The sequence below is a fragment of the Mixophyes fleayi genome, chromosome 4, assembly GCF_038048845.1.
Source record: "Mixophyes fleayi isolate aMixFle1 chromosome 4, aMixFle1.hap1, whole genome shotgun sequence".
In the NCBI taxonomy this organism is placed as follows: Eukaryota; Metazoa; Chordata; class Amphibia; order Anura; family Limnodynastidae; genus Mixophyes; species Mixophyes fleayi.
Window position 1 is genome coordinate 230,692,074 of NC_134405.1, and position 16,536 is coordinate 230,708,609.

General features: G+C 39.3%; 1 protein-coding gene and 1 pseudogene across 2 annotated transcripts; both read left to right on the forward strand.

Moving 5' to 3' along the window:
• The window catches only part of LOC142150801 (uncharacterized), a 712,033-nt pseudogene that overhangs the window by 413,374 nt on the left and 282,123 nt on the right, over positions 1-16,536 (forward strand).
• Positions 226-8,988, forward strand: LLPH (LLP homolog, long-term synaptic facilitation factor). 2 transcript variants are annotated; one of them, XM_075209445.1, is made up of 3 exons: positions 226-361; positions 2,539-2,751; positions 8,630-8,988. In XM_075209445.1, exons 2-3 carry the CDS (start codon positions 2,544-2,546, stop codon positions 8,791-8,793), a joined length of 372 nt encoding a protein of 123 aa, XP_075065546.1. In that variant the 5' UTR covers positions 226-361; positions 2,539-2,543; the 3' UTR covers positions 8,794-8,988. The 2 variants fall into 2 exon arrangements, with proteins under 2 accessions (XP_075065546.1, XP_075065545.1); XM_075209444.1 differs by having other exon boundaries at positions 234-340.

A 16,536-nucleotide genomic window follows, 5' to 3' on the forward strand; every position in this document is an offset into this window, starting at 1 on the left:
CATACGGAAGTGGCCATTTTTCCGGAGACAAAGATTAATGGATACATGCATAAATTTCTCAAGCACAATTCCGCTTGTCATATAGATATTTAAATAACCTCTTTTGGGCTTCTATTTCTCAAGGTCTGTGGAACTGCCATCCAGGGCACGATGCGGTCGTGCAACAGAGCAGAAGTTTGTAAACACAAAGGGTTGTGAGATTTCGTGTCTCACAGGGAAAATGTCTGCGTCCTACAGCTCTGTCGTGGAGACTCTTCGTTTGTCTCTAGTGTTCGCTGTGCTGGTCAGAGCATATCCGGGGAAGTGTGTGCAGCGTGGTGTACTAAGGCTCCACGGGAAGGTGAGGAATTCTGCTGTACATGTGTGTAGTAATTGTGTTTTTTCGTCTTACCCATCTAAGTTGTATTTATGTGCGTAACAGATATACAGCAACACACCTGGGGTAATCCGTGTATAATACTTATACATGACAAACTCTATAATTTCCATGGGCCTATCCAGGTTTAGTAAATTGAAAATGTATCTGCCAATATATTTCAACACTGATAAACTGCACATAACACATTTACTTACTAAGTATGCAAGGTGTAGCCACGTCTCCTATGGGCGTTATTGTGGTTACTTACTAAAATTATGTAATGGTGGGGATTGTAATTCTCGGAGGTCCACTTGGACTGCGTTGTCTGTGATATGAAAAGTAATCCTGGATATTCTAGTGAAATGTTGAAAGCTATGGATACTTTGTTTTATCTTTGTCTCTTGTGGTCCTCATTTTCATTTTACACTTGGCTAAGCCTTAGAAAGTATGCTTTACGTTGGTGTCACATTAGTGTTTCCGAATGCTGTGGTTTTCCATCCAGAAAAGATCTTCAGGAAAAACTTAAATAACAAATAATAAACCCAGTTAACCTATCCTAATACAGCTTTTTAATGTATGCATCAATCTCAAAGCTGAAGTGCCTTTAGGGTAATGTGGTGTGTTATACATGTGACCTTATGCTTTATTTCAGAAGGATGTTGGCCAATATTTTCTTCTTCTTTAGGTTATCAGTTAAGTGCTTGCCAAAAGTAAAACAAAATTCTAGTGCCACAATTGTGCTGGTGAAAATCAGTGAAAAATAAAAAAAAAGGAATATATAAAAATATACGTGCTCACAAGTAATAATATCAAAAAATAATATAAAAGTGTCTATAATAAGTGTCTCTTTAAATAAAAATGTTCTTTCTTGGTATAATATGTATTGTTCTTTTATCTTTCCCATGTTGACATAAAAAAAAAAGTAAAAACAGAAAAAAATATAGTGTAACTTATATACACACTGCATACAGAATAACATCCAAGAGAATGGATTTTTTTTCCCTCTATTACAAGAAAGCATATCTTATAATAATGGCAGATAATTCAGAAACTATTATCTTCTATATCTGTTATAACCAGAGAAATCAATCCATAAAAGATCTATAATCTTTACTGCCAGATTTAAACTGGCTTAGAGCATTTGAGGACAATAGCCTTTTTTTCCCAAAACTCAAACTTAATAAAATAAAACATATAGCATAAAAATCATCAAGGATGTGATTTAATAAAAACTTAATCTTTATTACCAGATTTTGACTGGCTTTAAACAGTAAGAAAAAAATTAGATTGCTGGTGTTCGCTATATTGAAGAAAAGTGCCTCAAACTCTGATGTGTTTAAGATTGTCGCTTAATGTATGTACACCATTGATGTGTTTTTATATTTTGTTTGAATGGGAAGAGTGTGAACCCTCTTCTAGTGTGTACATATTGGGAAGCAGATCTTAGGAGCGCTGATCATATTTAATCTTCAGTTTTGATATATGTGGCTTTAAACATATCACAAATCTTTAAAAGACAGCAGCCTCCAAATGCGATATCCAGAAGTCCTCTAAGGGTATCTACTTACCCTGTATTGATGGAATACAAGCATATAGAAACTAGCAAGTGTCTGCAGACAATGATGTTATTCGACCGAGCATAGCGGTTCCTCCAGCTCCTAGGTATGGATCACACAGCTGCTGTAAATTCGCCACTCACACCAACGTGTTTCGAATTGCTTCTTTTTCAAGGTCGTTTGGCAGTCAACCATGCTTTAAAATTAAAAAGCAAAAAAACCCCAAACTGCAACACAGCAAAGTGAGGTGAAGCCTTCCTTTTGGAGTTTATTCCTAGAGCTGTGGTTTCAAGTAAAATACTTTGATTAGAGGAGACCCCTCTTCATATGTCAGATGTTGTAAGGCAGAAGTGTTAATATATAACCATTCTAGTATGCAATGAATTATGAATTCTCTCATAACATAATTATGAACATATTTGATATGAAATATAAACGTTAAAGGCATACAAAGAATGTAGTTATATGGTTATCAGATAAATATACATAACCTATAAAATACAGGGGTTCTCCTATATAAAATAATTGTTGTTTTATAATTGGATAACAATCAGTTTGATTATTGCTAGTCTGGTGTTGTGCAGCTCTTATTTGCACTAACAAAGCATTTTATTATCCACATAGGAAAAATGGCTAAAAGTCTAAGAAGTAAATGGAAGAGAAAGATGCGGGCTGAGAAGAGGAAGAAAAATGCCCCAAAAGAACTTGTCCGCTTAAAAAATGTATTATCAAAAGCAAATACAGATGTACTGATGAACGATGTGAAAGATATTGCAACTGTTGTGACTGCTGAGAAAGTGAAAGAGAAAAATGAAATGGAAGTTCAAGCAACAGAAGGTGAGTGTCTCTGAGCTAAAGTATGGTTTTGTTTCCATACACTGGGCCACATTCACAAGCACAAACCAAAACTTAAGACATTTCTTATGTTTGACTGACACATTTTGATCATATTTAAATACAAAATTATAAATTATATTTAAATTATTCATTGCACTGTCCACTAACTCGTATGTGTTCTCACTAGGAAAATTGCATAGCAGACAGTGTCTGTGTTGTATTATTTTTTTTACTGTGGTGTATAATTGCTCCTCTATACATGTTTAAGTAGTATTTGTATCTTAAGAGTACTGAACCAAATTGGTAATTCGGCATAATGGTAAAATGGCTTATGATTTTCAAAACTCAACATACAAGCGGGTCAGTGTTGTAATTATACATCTATCTTATAAATATACACATTATCAATATACACACTCAAGTTCACTCACCAAATTAATATATATTACATGGGTAAAGGGCATCTGTCATTCATGCTGCAGTAGATCCTCATAAACCAATAGAGAATGTTGTTGCAGATTGCAGTAAACAGTTAACTGGTAAATTGTTTGCCCATCTCCAATTTACAATGTGATACACTTTAAGGGCCGCATTTGTGGCCCTCCAACCTTTATCTCGGTATTACAAAAAAAAAAAAAGCCATGCCCCTCATACCTTCTACATGCCCTCAGGCCACCACTTGCCACAAAATGCCCCCATATGACAATCAGACCTTCAACTGACCTTGTCACTCAGAGGATGGAGGATGGTGCAGACTCCACTCCTTCTTCAATGAGATGTGCTATGTGACTTTCCAGCGTTTTGCAGAGCAGGTCATGTGCTTTGGCAGGCAGCTGTTCCCATCACAGCCACTCTTATTCCCTTCTTACTCATAGCTGAAAATAAGAAATCAGAGTGGGGACATAGAGCTGTGGACTACAGGTAAAGGCTCAGCAGGGCAGATGATCAATCTTTTGCATACAGTCATGGCCAAAAGTTTTGAGAATGACATAAGTATTGTTTTTCACAAAGTTTGCTGCTTCAATGTTTTTAGACCTTTTTGTCAGATGTTGCTATGGTATACTGAAGTAAAATTACAAGCATTTCATAAGTGTCAAAGGCTTTTATTGACAATTACATTAAGTTTATGCGAAGAGTCAATATTTGCAGTGTTGACCCTTCTTTTTGAAGACCTCTGTAATTTGCCCTGGCATGCTGTCAATCAACTTCTGGGTCACATACTGACTGATGTCGCCCATTCTTGCCTAATCAATGCTTGGAGTTTGTCAGAATTTGTAGGTTTTTGTTTGTCAACCCACCTCTTGAGGATTGACCACAAGTACTCAATGGGATTAAAGTCTGGGGAGTTTCCTGGCCATGGACCCAAAATGTTTGATCTCTGAGCCACTTAGTTATCACTTTTGCCTTATAGCAAGGTGCTCCATTATGCTGGAAAAGGCATTGTTCGTCACCAAACTGTTCTTGGATGGTTGGGAGAATTTGCTCTTGGAGGATGTTTTGGTACCATTCTTTATTCATGGCTGTGTGCTTAGGCAAAATTGTGAATGAGCCCATCCCTTGGCTGAGAAGCAACCCCACATATGAATGGTCTCCGGATGCTTTACTGTTGGTATGATACAGGACTGATGGTAGCACTCGCCTTTCCTTTTCCGGACAAGCGTTTTTCCAGATGCCCCAAACAATATGAAAGGGGATTCATCAGAGAAAATGACTTTACTCCAGCCCTCAGCAGTCCAGTCCCTGTACCTTTTTCACAGAATATCAGTCTGTCCCTGATGTTTTTCCTGGAGAGAAGTGGCTTCTTTGCTGGCCTTCTTGACACCAAGCCATCCTCCAAAAGTCTTTGCCTCACTGTGCGTGCAGTTGCACTCACACTTGCCTGTTGCAATTCCTGAGCAAGCTCTGCACTGGTAGTGCCCCGCTCCCACAGCTGAATCAACTTTAGGAGACGGCCCTGGCGCTTGCTGGACGTTCTTGATCGCCCTGAAGCCTTCTTCACAACTATTGAACCTCACTCCTTGAAGTTCTTGATGATCCGATAAATGGTTGATTTAGGTGCAATCTTACTAGCAGCAATATCTTTGCTTGTGAAGCCCTTTTTTTCCAAAGCAATGATGACTGCAGGTGTTTCCTTGCAGATAACATGGTTAACAGAGGAAGAACAATGATTTCAAGCACCACCCTCTTTTTAAAGATTCCAGTCTGTTATTCTAACTCGGTCACCATGACAGAGTGATCTCCAGCCTTGTCCTTGTCAACACTCTCGCCTGTATTAACGAGAGAATCGCTGACCTGATATCAAGTGGTCCTTTTGTGGTAGGGCTGAAATGCAGTCAAAATGTTTTTGGGATAAAGTTCATTGTCATGGCAAAGAGGGACTTTGAAATGAATTGCAATTCATCTGATCACTCTTCATGACATTCTGGAGTATATGCAAATTGCCATCATAAAAACTGAGACAGCAGACTTAAAAATGAAAAATAATATTTGTGTCATTCTCAAAACTTTTGGCCATGTCTGTACAGTGTGCCAAGGTACTGCAAGGCGTCGGATGCCTGTACATGCATCTGGTAGTGGGGACTCATTGGCAGTTGTAGTGGTGTCTTTGGTGTTCACAATAATTAATGGACCATTTTAGGCAGCTTAATCGTTTGTGAGTTTTCCTTTTAGGATGATCATCATCACCACCATTTATTTAGCGCCACTAATTCCGCATTGCTGTACAGAGAACTCGCTTACATCAGTCTCTGCCCCATTAGAGCTCACAGTCTAAATTCCCTAACATACACACAGATGATGATGTTAGACAATTTTTTCATACATATCACAAATGTGTGACTGATGTTACTTTGACGTTATTTTCATATAACAACTAGAGATATATAAACTTGCCTTAATCTGTGAGATGTCCTATCGCCAGACACAAGCACACATGTTTATTGCAGTGACTAAGATGGTGCGCAGACATCGTGCCGCGCACATTGCTGGCAATTATGGCAGAAATCTCCCCTCATTTTCGAAGTGCGAGGAAAACTAAGTGGAGACTTCTGTCAAATCTCTGCTGCGAAGTGTCTTGGAGAAGTTCCGGAGACACTTTGCAGTTAATTGAATCCCCCCCAACCTCTAAGTGTATGATATACAGCTCAGACTCGGCTGATGATGACTGTTGTATGCCAAGCAGTGCATTTTTATCCCAAAGCAAAGTTGCATCACAAAGTCTTTTTATGATGTAAGTCAGTCACATGATCAGCCTAGTCAGCTGTTACATCTCAATCTGCCTGTATTTCACCACTGAATGTAAGGATTCATGTGCTTCCTTACAGGGAAATCGTGAATGCTTTGTAGACTCAAACCTAGTATCCAATCAAGGTGTCTTTAGATTTTTCCTTTCCATTGTGGCCTAAAAGCGACGAATGTGTGAAATTTCAAGGACTTCCAGGAGTGGGTAAATGCTTTCAATAAACAAACATTGTTGGTAATTATTGTCCTTTAATATAAGACGTCAAATTGTATTGTGCAAGTTCATATATACATATACCCCATACACTTAAATAGAAAGTATTACCATCCATGTTTGTGGACAGAACTAGCTTATTAACTCTTGAACGATCATCATACCTTTTTAGTAAGACCTCCCAAACTCTGATGGTCACCAATGATAACACAGTTCTCCAGGCTATCGTGCTGGGAAATCTGTTACCATGCTAATCGGTGGAAGGGGAGAACTAACACAAAGCAAAAAAACCCAAAAACGGTCAACTTGAAATTCACACACATTCATTTCAATGCGAGGTCTGGCTTTACGGTACCAAAAACGGCTGATTTTTGCTTGCAGTGTTTTAGTTACCGAACATCCGGCATGGGGCCTCGCAGTGGACTGAATTCTCCCTGAACCCACTTTGTGTCTATCTATAAATTTTGTGTGTTTTAATATGCTATTGGTCTCCATCTCCGCAGAAGACATTTGTTTTTCTGTGTGTGTCCTGAATATGCTATGTTTTGTATTTATTTCACTGCCCTCTGTAGAATTTAATCTGACATTTTTTGGGCATTCTGCAGTGTTACAAATTGCAAAAAGAAATTATAGCATGTTTTGTTTTGTACTTTCTATTAGTGATGTACCATAGAATTATTCCACTGAATGCTGATCAGTTGGATTTGTTTTATGCTATAAAGAAATAGGCACAATCTCTTACAAAGGAACACAACATTTTTGATTCATTAAGCTTTACATTGCCAATTTTTATTTATTTAAAGGCCCACAGCATTTATAACTTTGAGCTTACCAAGATCTCAGTCATGTTAATTTACCAATTTTTTTTTTTTTTTGTGTATCGCATCTATTTATATAACATTGCCTTTTAAAGGGGTTGTCTACTTTAGGATAAGAATAAAACATCGCAACCCTTATTTTCTGTTGTCAGAACCCAAATATGCCTGGAGAATATTTAGTGTTAAATCATTTAAAAGCAATTTATAAGTTCAAATGGGATAAGTATACATTAGAACATAATTTCAACAATCCGTGTATACAAATAGTGTCCTTCTCCCAACAAATACTGGTAGTTATTTTTTATGTAAAGTTCCCTGCTTCAGATTCTAAAGTATGTGGCCTCTGCAAAATGATACCGTAGTCCTATGGGCCTATAACACAATGACTAATTTAAAGAAAGTAGTTCAAGACTCCAACAGATTCCTGACCTAGCATTTATATCTCTGTATTCCAAAGAAATGCACCTGTAACAGAAGACCTACTACCGGGCAAGCTGTAGACGTTGCTTCAGTATGCTAGTGCAGATTCCTCTGTGACAGACTATACGGGGTAGATTCAATTAGCCGCAAAATGTCTCACGGGCATTCCAGAGACATTTTGCGGCGGATATTTTTAACAAAATATCCGTTTTCCTTACACCCCTTCGAGGTGCGAGGGAAAATGAGCAGATATTTTTACTGTAGTAACGTCGTGGCTAATTGAATCTCCCCTATGAGGAAGTTTTAGTTATAAGTACAGTATGCATTCGTCTCCATATTTTTGACTTGATTTTGTATTCCTGAATGGTAACAATCCTATAGATTCTAAAAGATGTATTATCAAAAGCAATATATACATGCCTTGTATACAACACTGCTCTATATCCACTGCAGTGTTGCAGCATGTATGGTCAGGGCCTGGCTATGCAATAGGCTGAATTGGCTGCAAGCTTTTTAGGGGGTGCAAAATTATGGTAGGGAGAGGTATATAAGAATAGATGTTCTCCAAGGTATAAAGAAAAATGTGTTCAGCTTTTACCATGGCATTACATTAAGCGTAAAATCTTAAGACAATAAGTCATCCTTGGGCGAGCACTCTAGGATAAGTGAGCAGTAGAGACAAGGATAGCATCTAACGTAGGCGTGGTGGCCCCTTTCACCCTCAGTAGCGCTCGTTCATGCCTCCGTTCTACAATACAGTTCTAATTTTAATGAAAATAAAATGAGTGACAAAGATTTCTGTGACCCTTTTAAAAAGCAGAGTTTCGAAAACATGAGACCCTAAACATTGGTGGTGGTTGGTGGAAGGGGTGAAAAAAAAAGCTGGATTTTAAATTAAGGACAAGTTCATTTGTGCCGAACGTGTAGAGAGGAAAACTCTTAAACTTTTTTGTATAGTCAAATGACATGTATTGCTTAGATACATTAAAACTTGTAGAAAGTACTTACTTCTAGTCGATCATTAATGTAACATATGTTCTCTACATTCTCTCTCATCTAGGGTCCTGCCAATTTCGCTCTAGCATAACTTTAGAATGAATTACTCAGAAATATGAGATCCCTTCTCTATCAAAATTTAAAAATTGTGCTTTTTTTTTTTTTTTCTCTCTCATCCCTGCCACCTTAGGTGATGCCATGAAGATGGACACGGATTTAAAACGGAACAAGAAAAGCCTTTTAGATCAGCATGGTCAGTACCCTGTATGGATGAATCCAAGGCAGAGAAAGAAGCTGAGAACCCAGCGTGCAAAAAAAGGCAAATCCAAACCTCCAAAAGGAATGGCATGGTAGAATGTATGTGTACACTATATATGTAGAGCTTCTTTCCTACATAATTCCTGTTAGATCTCAATTACAGATATGTGGTATCTACAACAGGGGAGCAGGCTAATACTGTGCAGCATGTGGCTGGAGTGGAGAGAAGTGTAAATTCTTCATGGGCGTTTATATGTATTTCTTTTTAAGTAAAGGTTCTGTTTCCATTCACTTTTCTTCTTTCTGAACAAAAGAAGTTTGCAAATAGTTTTATCTGCTTGCATCCACAACCTTTTATAGAGTTATACTATGTTAAGTGTGTTCTGTCAATAGCACCTTATACCCAGTACCTTCTAAACCATGCTCTGCTGCTTGTAACATTGCTTATTTTATTTAAATGTTTTGTAAGAGAGGATGCAAAAAGGAACCAGATGACACATTCTGATTTGTTGAAATAGGGGTTGCACCATTTAAGATGTGGATGTAGCAGATTTACAACAGCCCTGTGAATAAATGGGAATTGGAAGGTTTAAAAGACCTGAGAAAGAATGGCAATATAATAATCACACCAGTTGCGGTAAGGGCGACATTGATCGTGGTTCTTAACGTAGTAGATTGCAAGAATGTTGTTTGCCTTTATGATGTAGATTCAGAAACGGAAATAAAATTGAAGGCAGGCCCCACCTAAAAGCTTCTGAAAAGAATCATGTCTACTTTTTGCGAAGGGTTTAGAGGAAGGTATTTTGCTGAAGGCAGAGTTTGACTTCCTAAACACAATGCATCCTGTATTTTATCACCTACCAAACATACATAAAGGCTTTACTTGCCCGGGAAGACCAATTATTGCTTGAATCAATGTGTTAACATCGAATCTCTTGCAATATATAGATCATTTTCTTCAGAGCCATGTGAAAACAGAGGTTATATATGCAGAGCACCACACAAGGTTTTAAGATTACTGAAAGTGGTAGAATAGACCCAAGACCGTTGGTTTGTTATGAGCAATGTAACATCCTTATAGACTTATTGTTCACGAGAAATGGATAGAGTGTATAAAACACGATCTAGACAGATTTCTTATTGAAAAGGATTAGTTTTATCTTGATTCATAATTATTTATAGTTTGAGGGGAAATTTCACTTCCAGGTGGAAGGTACAGCTATGGGGACAAGGTTTGCTCTGAGTTATGCCAACCTCTGGATGAGTAAATGGGAGGAGGATTACAGCTGGAGAGACCATGGATACAGATTGAATATATCCCTGTGGCGATGTTATATAGATGATATACTTTTCTTTTGGTGAGGAAGTGAAGAATCACTCCAGGAGCTCGTTGAATACTTGAATAAGAACACAACATAGTAAAGTGGAATTTTTTGACCTTTACATTTTTATAGGTAACAAATTGGAGACAAAAACAGTTTAAAAAAAGGTTGCTGAGAACAGATCCATCTTTAGCAGCCAGTGGTCATCACTCAAATTAGTTGAACAACATACAAGCTGGGTAATTTAAAAGATTGAGGTGTAACTGTTCAGAGGCTGAATGCTTAAACAAGAATTCATAGGTAAGAAATATGACTAGAGACTAGTGGAACAAGCAAAATGCACAAACTCCTTACTAGCCTATAAAACAAAAAGACAGAACAGCACACAGAGCAAAAAGGTCTACTTTATTACACAACATAGCAGCTCTATATGGCACGCTAAGCGCATCTTAAAAAAAACCCAAAAAAAAAACCGCTAGGCAATACTTTTGAAGGATGAAGACCTTGTTGAAACACTATCCCCCCTCACATAAAAATAATGTACAAAAAAGCACCTGATTTAAAAAACAAAACAATGGGTTGAAAGCCACATCAGAGCACATCTCTCATTGTGGGAGATGTTCAAACTGGAACTTACTTGGTTATAGTAGCATGAAACTTTCCAAGCTGTTCAGCTTAAACCAAATAGAATGTCAAACATCAGATTTCTTGACAGATGCCCCTGCTATTGTCGCATCCAGTTGAATGTCCCTGTGGACTCCTGTACATAGAGTAAACCATTGGATCCATTTAAATTAAATTTAAGGAATATAAAGAAGGCTGTGGATGCACACAATATATCAGATCATTTTTGCAAAATCCTAAAGGACTGAAGATGGATCTAGAACTATAAACCATCTTCAAACTTCGCAATTGTGCCACACAATCTCTTTATGTTCAGCGTAGCCACTCCCACATCAGTGTTAATTTATTCTTAAAAGTCTTTCATAAGACTAATCCCCTTGAACATTTAAAGCCATTGATTCACCAAAACCTAATATCCCTCCATGTGGGTTCCTACATCTCATATTTAGTTTGATTATTTTATATTAATTTAATTGAACAATATCATACTAATCCTATATCCCTATCTCTCCCATTCGACCTACCACTAAGAACTTTATAATGTTTTATAGTCCTAGCAATAGGGATATTGATGAATGAACTTTGAGGAGATTTGTTATGCAAGCAGATTTATTTCACAATTGCTCCTTGAAGAGACACTCGCTTGATCTGAGCTCCCCACTGTTGTATAAAATAGGGACAGATGTGGCTTCTTCACATGTTTTAAAGCACAGCTACCACTGTTTATACGAGCCGAGTCCTCCAAGTGTTCAACGATCGCCATATGACACGATCTAAGCATGACTAGCTTATTAAGCACCTGGATGTATTGGACCTATCAAGACCTGAGATATCACCTCATATTTGATGATGATGATTAGTTGGTTGTATATTATGGTAATAAATATTTTTTGAACCAGTACCTGGTGATCAGTTTGCAAATACATTAGCCCATTCTTACCTGTATGAAATTGTGTTAGTTGGTGGAGGGGAAAAGCTGCAAGGAGACAGCAAAAACAATTGCAGTGTAAGTAATGTTTTTTTTTTTTTTTTTTTAAAGCAAACAATGTGTTTATTATTTTTGAGAAACTATAATGATTGGGAGCCTCTCCAGCTAACACATTCTATCAGGAACAGTCCAACTTTTAGTTTTTCAATAACAAATGGTGATTTCTGCCAACGATACCAGATTTTCTCATATTTTTCTAATTTTTTCTGACTCGTATACATGTATCTTTGGTGATCAACTATATCATTGATCAGATTAATCCAATCACTGAGGAACGGACGCTCTGGTGCCATCCATTTTTTTGACAATAATAATTTTATCCAACATAAAGAGAGTTGACAATAGATGTCAAATTAGTTTATCTTTTCGGTTAGACATAAGCAAAAATTTGGACTAGTAGATGAAAATTCAAAATTACGTTTCATTATACAATTCATGACTTCGCCTGTGAATGTACCTACATGAGAGCAATCCCACAGCATATGCCAGAAGCTGCCACATTTAAGACAGGTTACCACTTCTGCTAAATTTAAAGAGATGAGCAGGAGTAAGGTAAGTCCTATGCATTACAAAAAAAAAAAAAAGTATTTTCCTAAATTTTGCTTGATGCAGTGACTTTATAAGCACACTCAGTTGCTCTACTCCAGTCCCTATCATCTAATAATCCTAGATCTGTCTCCCAGTCAGTTTGTAGTTGAGGGTGGCCATCAATATTCAGCTCATCTAGTAGATATGAATAAACTAAGGAAATATAATGACAAGGTCCGAGGCGCATTAATAGAGTCGGATTGGATCGCTCAACAGCTGTGAGACAGAATCTCTAAATTCAAAAGTGCACGTCGAATTTGTAGATATCTGTAAAAGTAGGTCCTAGGAATGCCAATGCGCCAATTTAAGTTGGTCAAATGATCAGAGACCCTCCCTCATAGAGTTGACCCAGACAGTAGATCCCAAACCTGTGCCAGGCAAGCTTGGTATCTACTAAAAGCTCATCAAGGTTAGTATTGAATCAAAGGGGGGTTTCTGCATCATATCCGGAACGATCAATGAGCCTGGATGAAAGGTGCCATATTTTCATTGCCTGAGACAGCAAAGGGGAACATCGCCTATGGTGTCTATTTGTCATAAGGAAATGGATCCATACATAAGAGAAGCCTTCTTCAGCAAGTAAGTAATCATGTAGGTCATTGTGAGATCTAAATGTAACCCATTGTCTAATGTGTGCCAATTGTGAGGCATAATAGTATAACGAACCCATTCTTCTAGATTGGCATACAGTGGTGAGCTTAACACATGCCCTCTTGCCTGCCCATACCAAGGACACTATATAATGATCTATCTTCTGGAAAGCAGCTTTATGGACATAAACAGGTTATTGCTGCAGGACATATAAAAATTTCAGCTGTAGAATCATTTTAATGAGATTGATACGCCCTGTGACCCTGATTGGCAACTTCTTCCAAGCTTGCATCCTATCTTTTAAAGAGTCAATTTGAGGCTCAATATTATATTCAAAATATCAGGACGTATTGTTTGAGATCCAGATACCCAAGTACTTAAATTTATCGGTCCAGTGCAGGGGGAGATGTACAGTCATTTTTTCACCCCCTTTGCAATTTTGATCACCTGGTGTTGTTTTGAGCTATATTATAAGGTTTCAAATACAGTTTAACTCACATGGTTTATGAGCCAAGCACTCATCACATGAGTCCCATTTTTTGAGGTCTGCAAGTGATCTCAGACATATAGATTGATAGTCATCAGCGGATTATTATTATTATATTTTAAGCATGCCCTGTAAATGTACCAGCAATCATTTCCAATATAGAAAATTACCAAATATCTCAACCTGTTTGTTCAATTTTAGGACATTGTAACCAAGATAAGCAGTGAAAAACGTCAGGCTTTTTAATAATATAGTGCACATAAAGTATATCATAAAAATAGTATAGGGATGGAACAGTCCAAGCTACACATCAGTGCACTTACAGTACAAAATTGATACAGGTATGCAAGGAAAACCAGAAATAAATGGATTGGATATTTTGTTACAATACTATATCAATAACGAGAATTCAAATCAAATTCACACACAGAGAGAGAGAGAGAGACGGGTCAATTTTGATAGCAGTCAACCTACTAGTATGTTTTTGGAATGTGGGAGGAAACTGGAGCACCCGGAGGAAACCCACGCAAACATGTGGAGAACATACAAACTCCACACAGATAAGGCCATGGTTGGGAATCAAACTCATGACCCCAGTGCTGTGAGGCAGAAGTGCTAACCACTGAGCCATCTGACTGACTCTAATGAAAGACAAAATCAAAAATGATCCGGTGGTAGTCATGATATCGATGATGGAAACGCAGACATCGGTATCCCTGACATGATGAGATTGAAGCTGTATGTACCGACACAGCACTAATAGAGACAGTTGAAGAAAGACGTGAAACAATTCCGAGCAATGAAGAGCCCTGCAGGCTGCAAAGACGTCACTTTGAAGGGCCACACAGTGATTCGTGCTGTTAAGGTGGTAATTTAAGGAGGCGCCGGCTGGACAATGTGGTTTAGAAATTGTACAGCCACCTCCTTAAATTACCACCTTAACAGCCTGCCGGGATCTTCAGTCCTTAGAATTGTTCCACAACTTTTTTCCAAGTTGTCGCTATTAGAGCTGTGTCGGGAATTATAGGTCCGGTCTGATCATTTCATTTCGGGGATACAGATGTCGGCGTTTTCATCAGCACCCAACCCATATGATCATATGAGTTTAAACATAGTTCTAATGAAAACAACTGCGATATTTTATATTTATATATATATAGTGAGAAAGGACAGCATTCACATGAATCCGACACAGGCATGCTGAACCATTTAACTGTTTACTGGCAGTTGTCAGGATGGTAAAACAGTTCCACCGCTGGTTCAGCAATCATATTGTAAACAGTACACAAAACATCCCCACCACCTACATCTGGCTAGACATTACTTCCCTGTCTGCAAGCCGTCCACTTACTGACATTGGTAGTCCCTCCCACACATACAGTGTCTTTATCCTCCACCCCAAGCAGTACAACAAATCACAGCAGACCAATTACACCCATGTGGAATACCTGTGTGTGTGCTAAAAGAGGATCCCAGGGAACCTGCTGCTGCAGACTAGCTGTCTTTTTTTCAGTTCCCTTATAGGGGAACTGGCAAAGAGGCATATTTGCCTCTTAGTGGAAACAAGTTAGACAACACTGCACAGTCTGAGTCCTCATTGGGAGGCGTAGCCCCTTCACCTAAGGTCTCACCAACGAACAATGCCAGAATCTGGTTCTGCGTTGGTAGTTGTGCAGCTCTCCTTTGTCTATGCTCCCCCCTCTTAGGAGCTGTATTTTCCTGAATTGTCTGGTTCAAGTTTCGTAGTAGACCCTGGCGCTTTCCATTTTCTGTTCCCTCAAGCTCCTCCATCAAGCCTGGACTTTCGGACGGGGCTTCAATTGCCGATGTGTCCAGCTGGATTCGCTCCTGGAGGATCTGCTTGAACGGTGGAAAGTCTCTGCCCAGGATTAAAGGGTATGGCAGTTTTGGGTGCAATGGCCGTAGCTATTGTTACTGTCTGTCCAATCACAGTAATAGGCAAAAGAGTCCTGTCATATTCCTCGGCAGTCCCATGGACACAGAGTACCCTACACTTTGGGCAGATTATACATCAGTTTCTCTGGTAATATGGAGCAGGAAACCAAGAACAGTTCACTACCTGAATCCACCAGAGCCAGCACCAGATTGTGATTCACAAACACAGTCATGCGGAACAAGCAGTACTTTCCGGTAACCGGACTCATTGTACAGCAGCTTGGATAGCTTGGTTGTGTGTGCACTAGTGAACAATCCATAGGCTCTACTAACGTTGGGCACTGAGCCCTCAAATGTCCAGGCTCTTTGCACTTGAAGCTGATTGGACTTAATGCAGGTTTGGCCACCTTTTTTTATCAAGCAATCTCTCCTCACCAACATCCGGTCCACTGTTCCATATGCCAGATTTTGACCAAGGCACAAACTTGGGAGCGGGCAACGGAGGTTTGGTCATATGCTGCAAGGCGCTGTATCTCTCTACTACAGCAGCCAATTCCTCAGATGATTGAGAATCCACCTGCAGTGCCCACCTTTGGAGCCCTCGTCCATACCCTGGATACAATGGTCAATAGCCAGAATTTTGATCATTCTGCCCGCAGTGTTCTTTTCTGGCTTTAACTACTTCTTTAGTGTTCTACCAAGTTCAGCAAGCTGGGCCCAAACTGATAAATCTTTGGATAGTCTCCAGTCATGATATTGTTGGGCCTCCCCTGCTCTGGTGACTCCAACCCTCGCTAAGATGGCGGTTTTCAGCCGCTGATAATCGCCAGCCTTGTCCTCATCTAGGTCTATATAGGTTTGCTGTGCTTCTCCTGAAAGATAGGAAGCCATGTATTCGGACCAAGACCCAGGTGGCCACTTGGCTCGGGTGGTGGCACGCTCACAGGCTATTAGATATGCCTCCACGTCATCATCAGAAGTTCATTTCTGTAGCATAGTGGTGACAGGAGCCTCTCTATCCTGTCTCCCCTGAGCAGTTGGGTATATTCCTCCTGCACTGCTGCCACATTCACTAGGGTTATTAACAGGCACTGGCTGGGAGGTTTCAGCCCGGGGGGCACACAGGCGGCCGCATCACATGACACGTGATGCGGCTGCATCATAATGACGGGGGGACGGGACGGGGGAGGGGGCCGAGGCGGCCGGCCCGAACAGCCCGCCCCTGGTTCTTAAAATATTTTCCATTCCCAGTGGAGTTTGTGCTGGGAAATGGAACCTATATTCTCTCCGCATTCAGGTAAAAAGTTTCTGGACCACACCCAATTCACAACTGAGTGACCCAC

Coding starts and splice junctions, on each gene's coding strand:
- LLPH (XM_075209445.1), top strand. CDS start 2,544: ATGGCTAAAAGTCTAAGAAGTAAATGGAAGAGAAAGATGCGGGCTGAG. Junction 2,752..8,629: donor GGAAGTTCAAGCAACAGAAG/GTGAGTGTCTCT, acceptor CTGCCACCTTAG/GTGATGCCATGAAGATGGAC.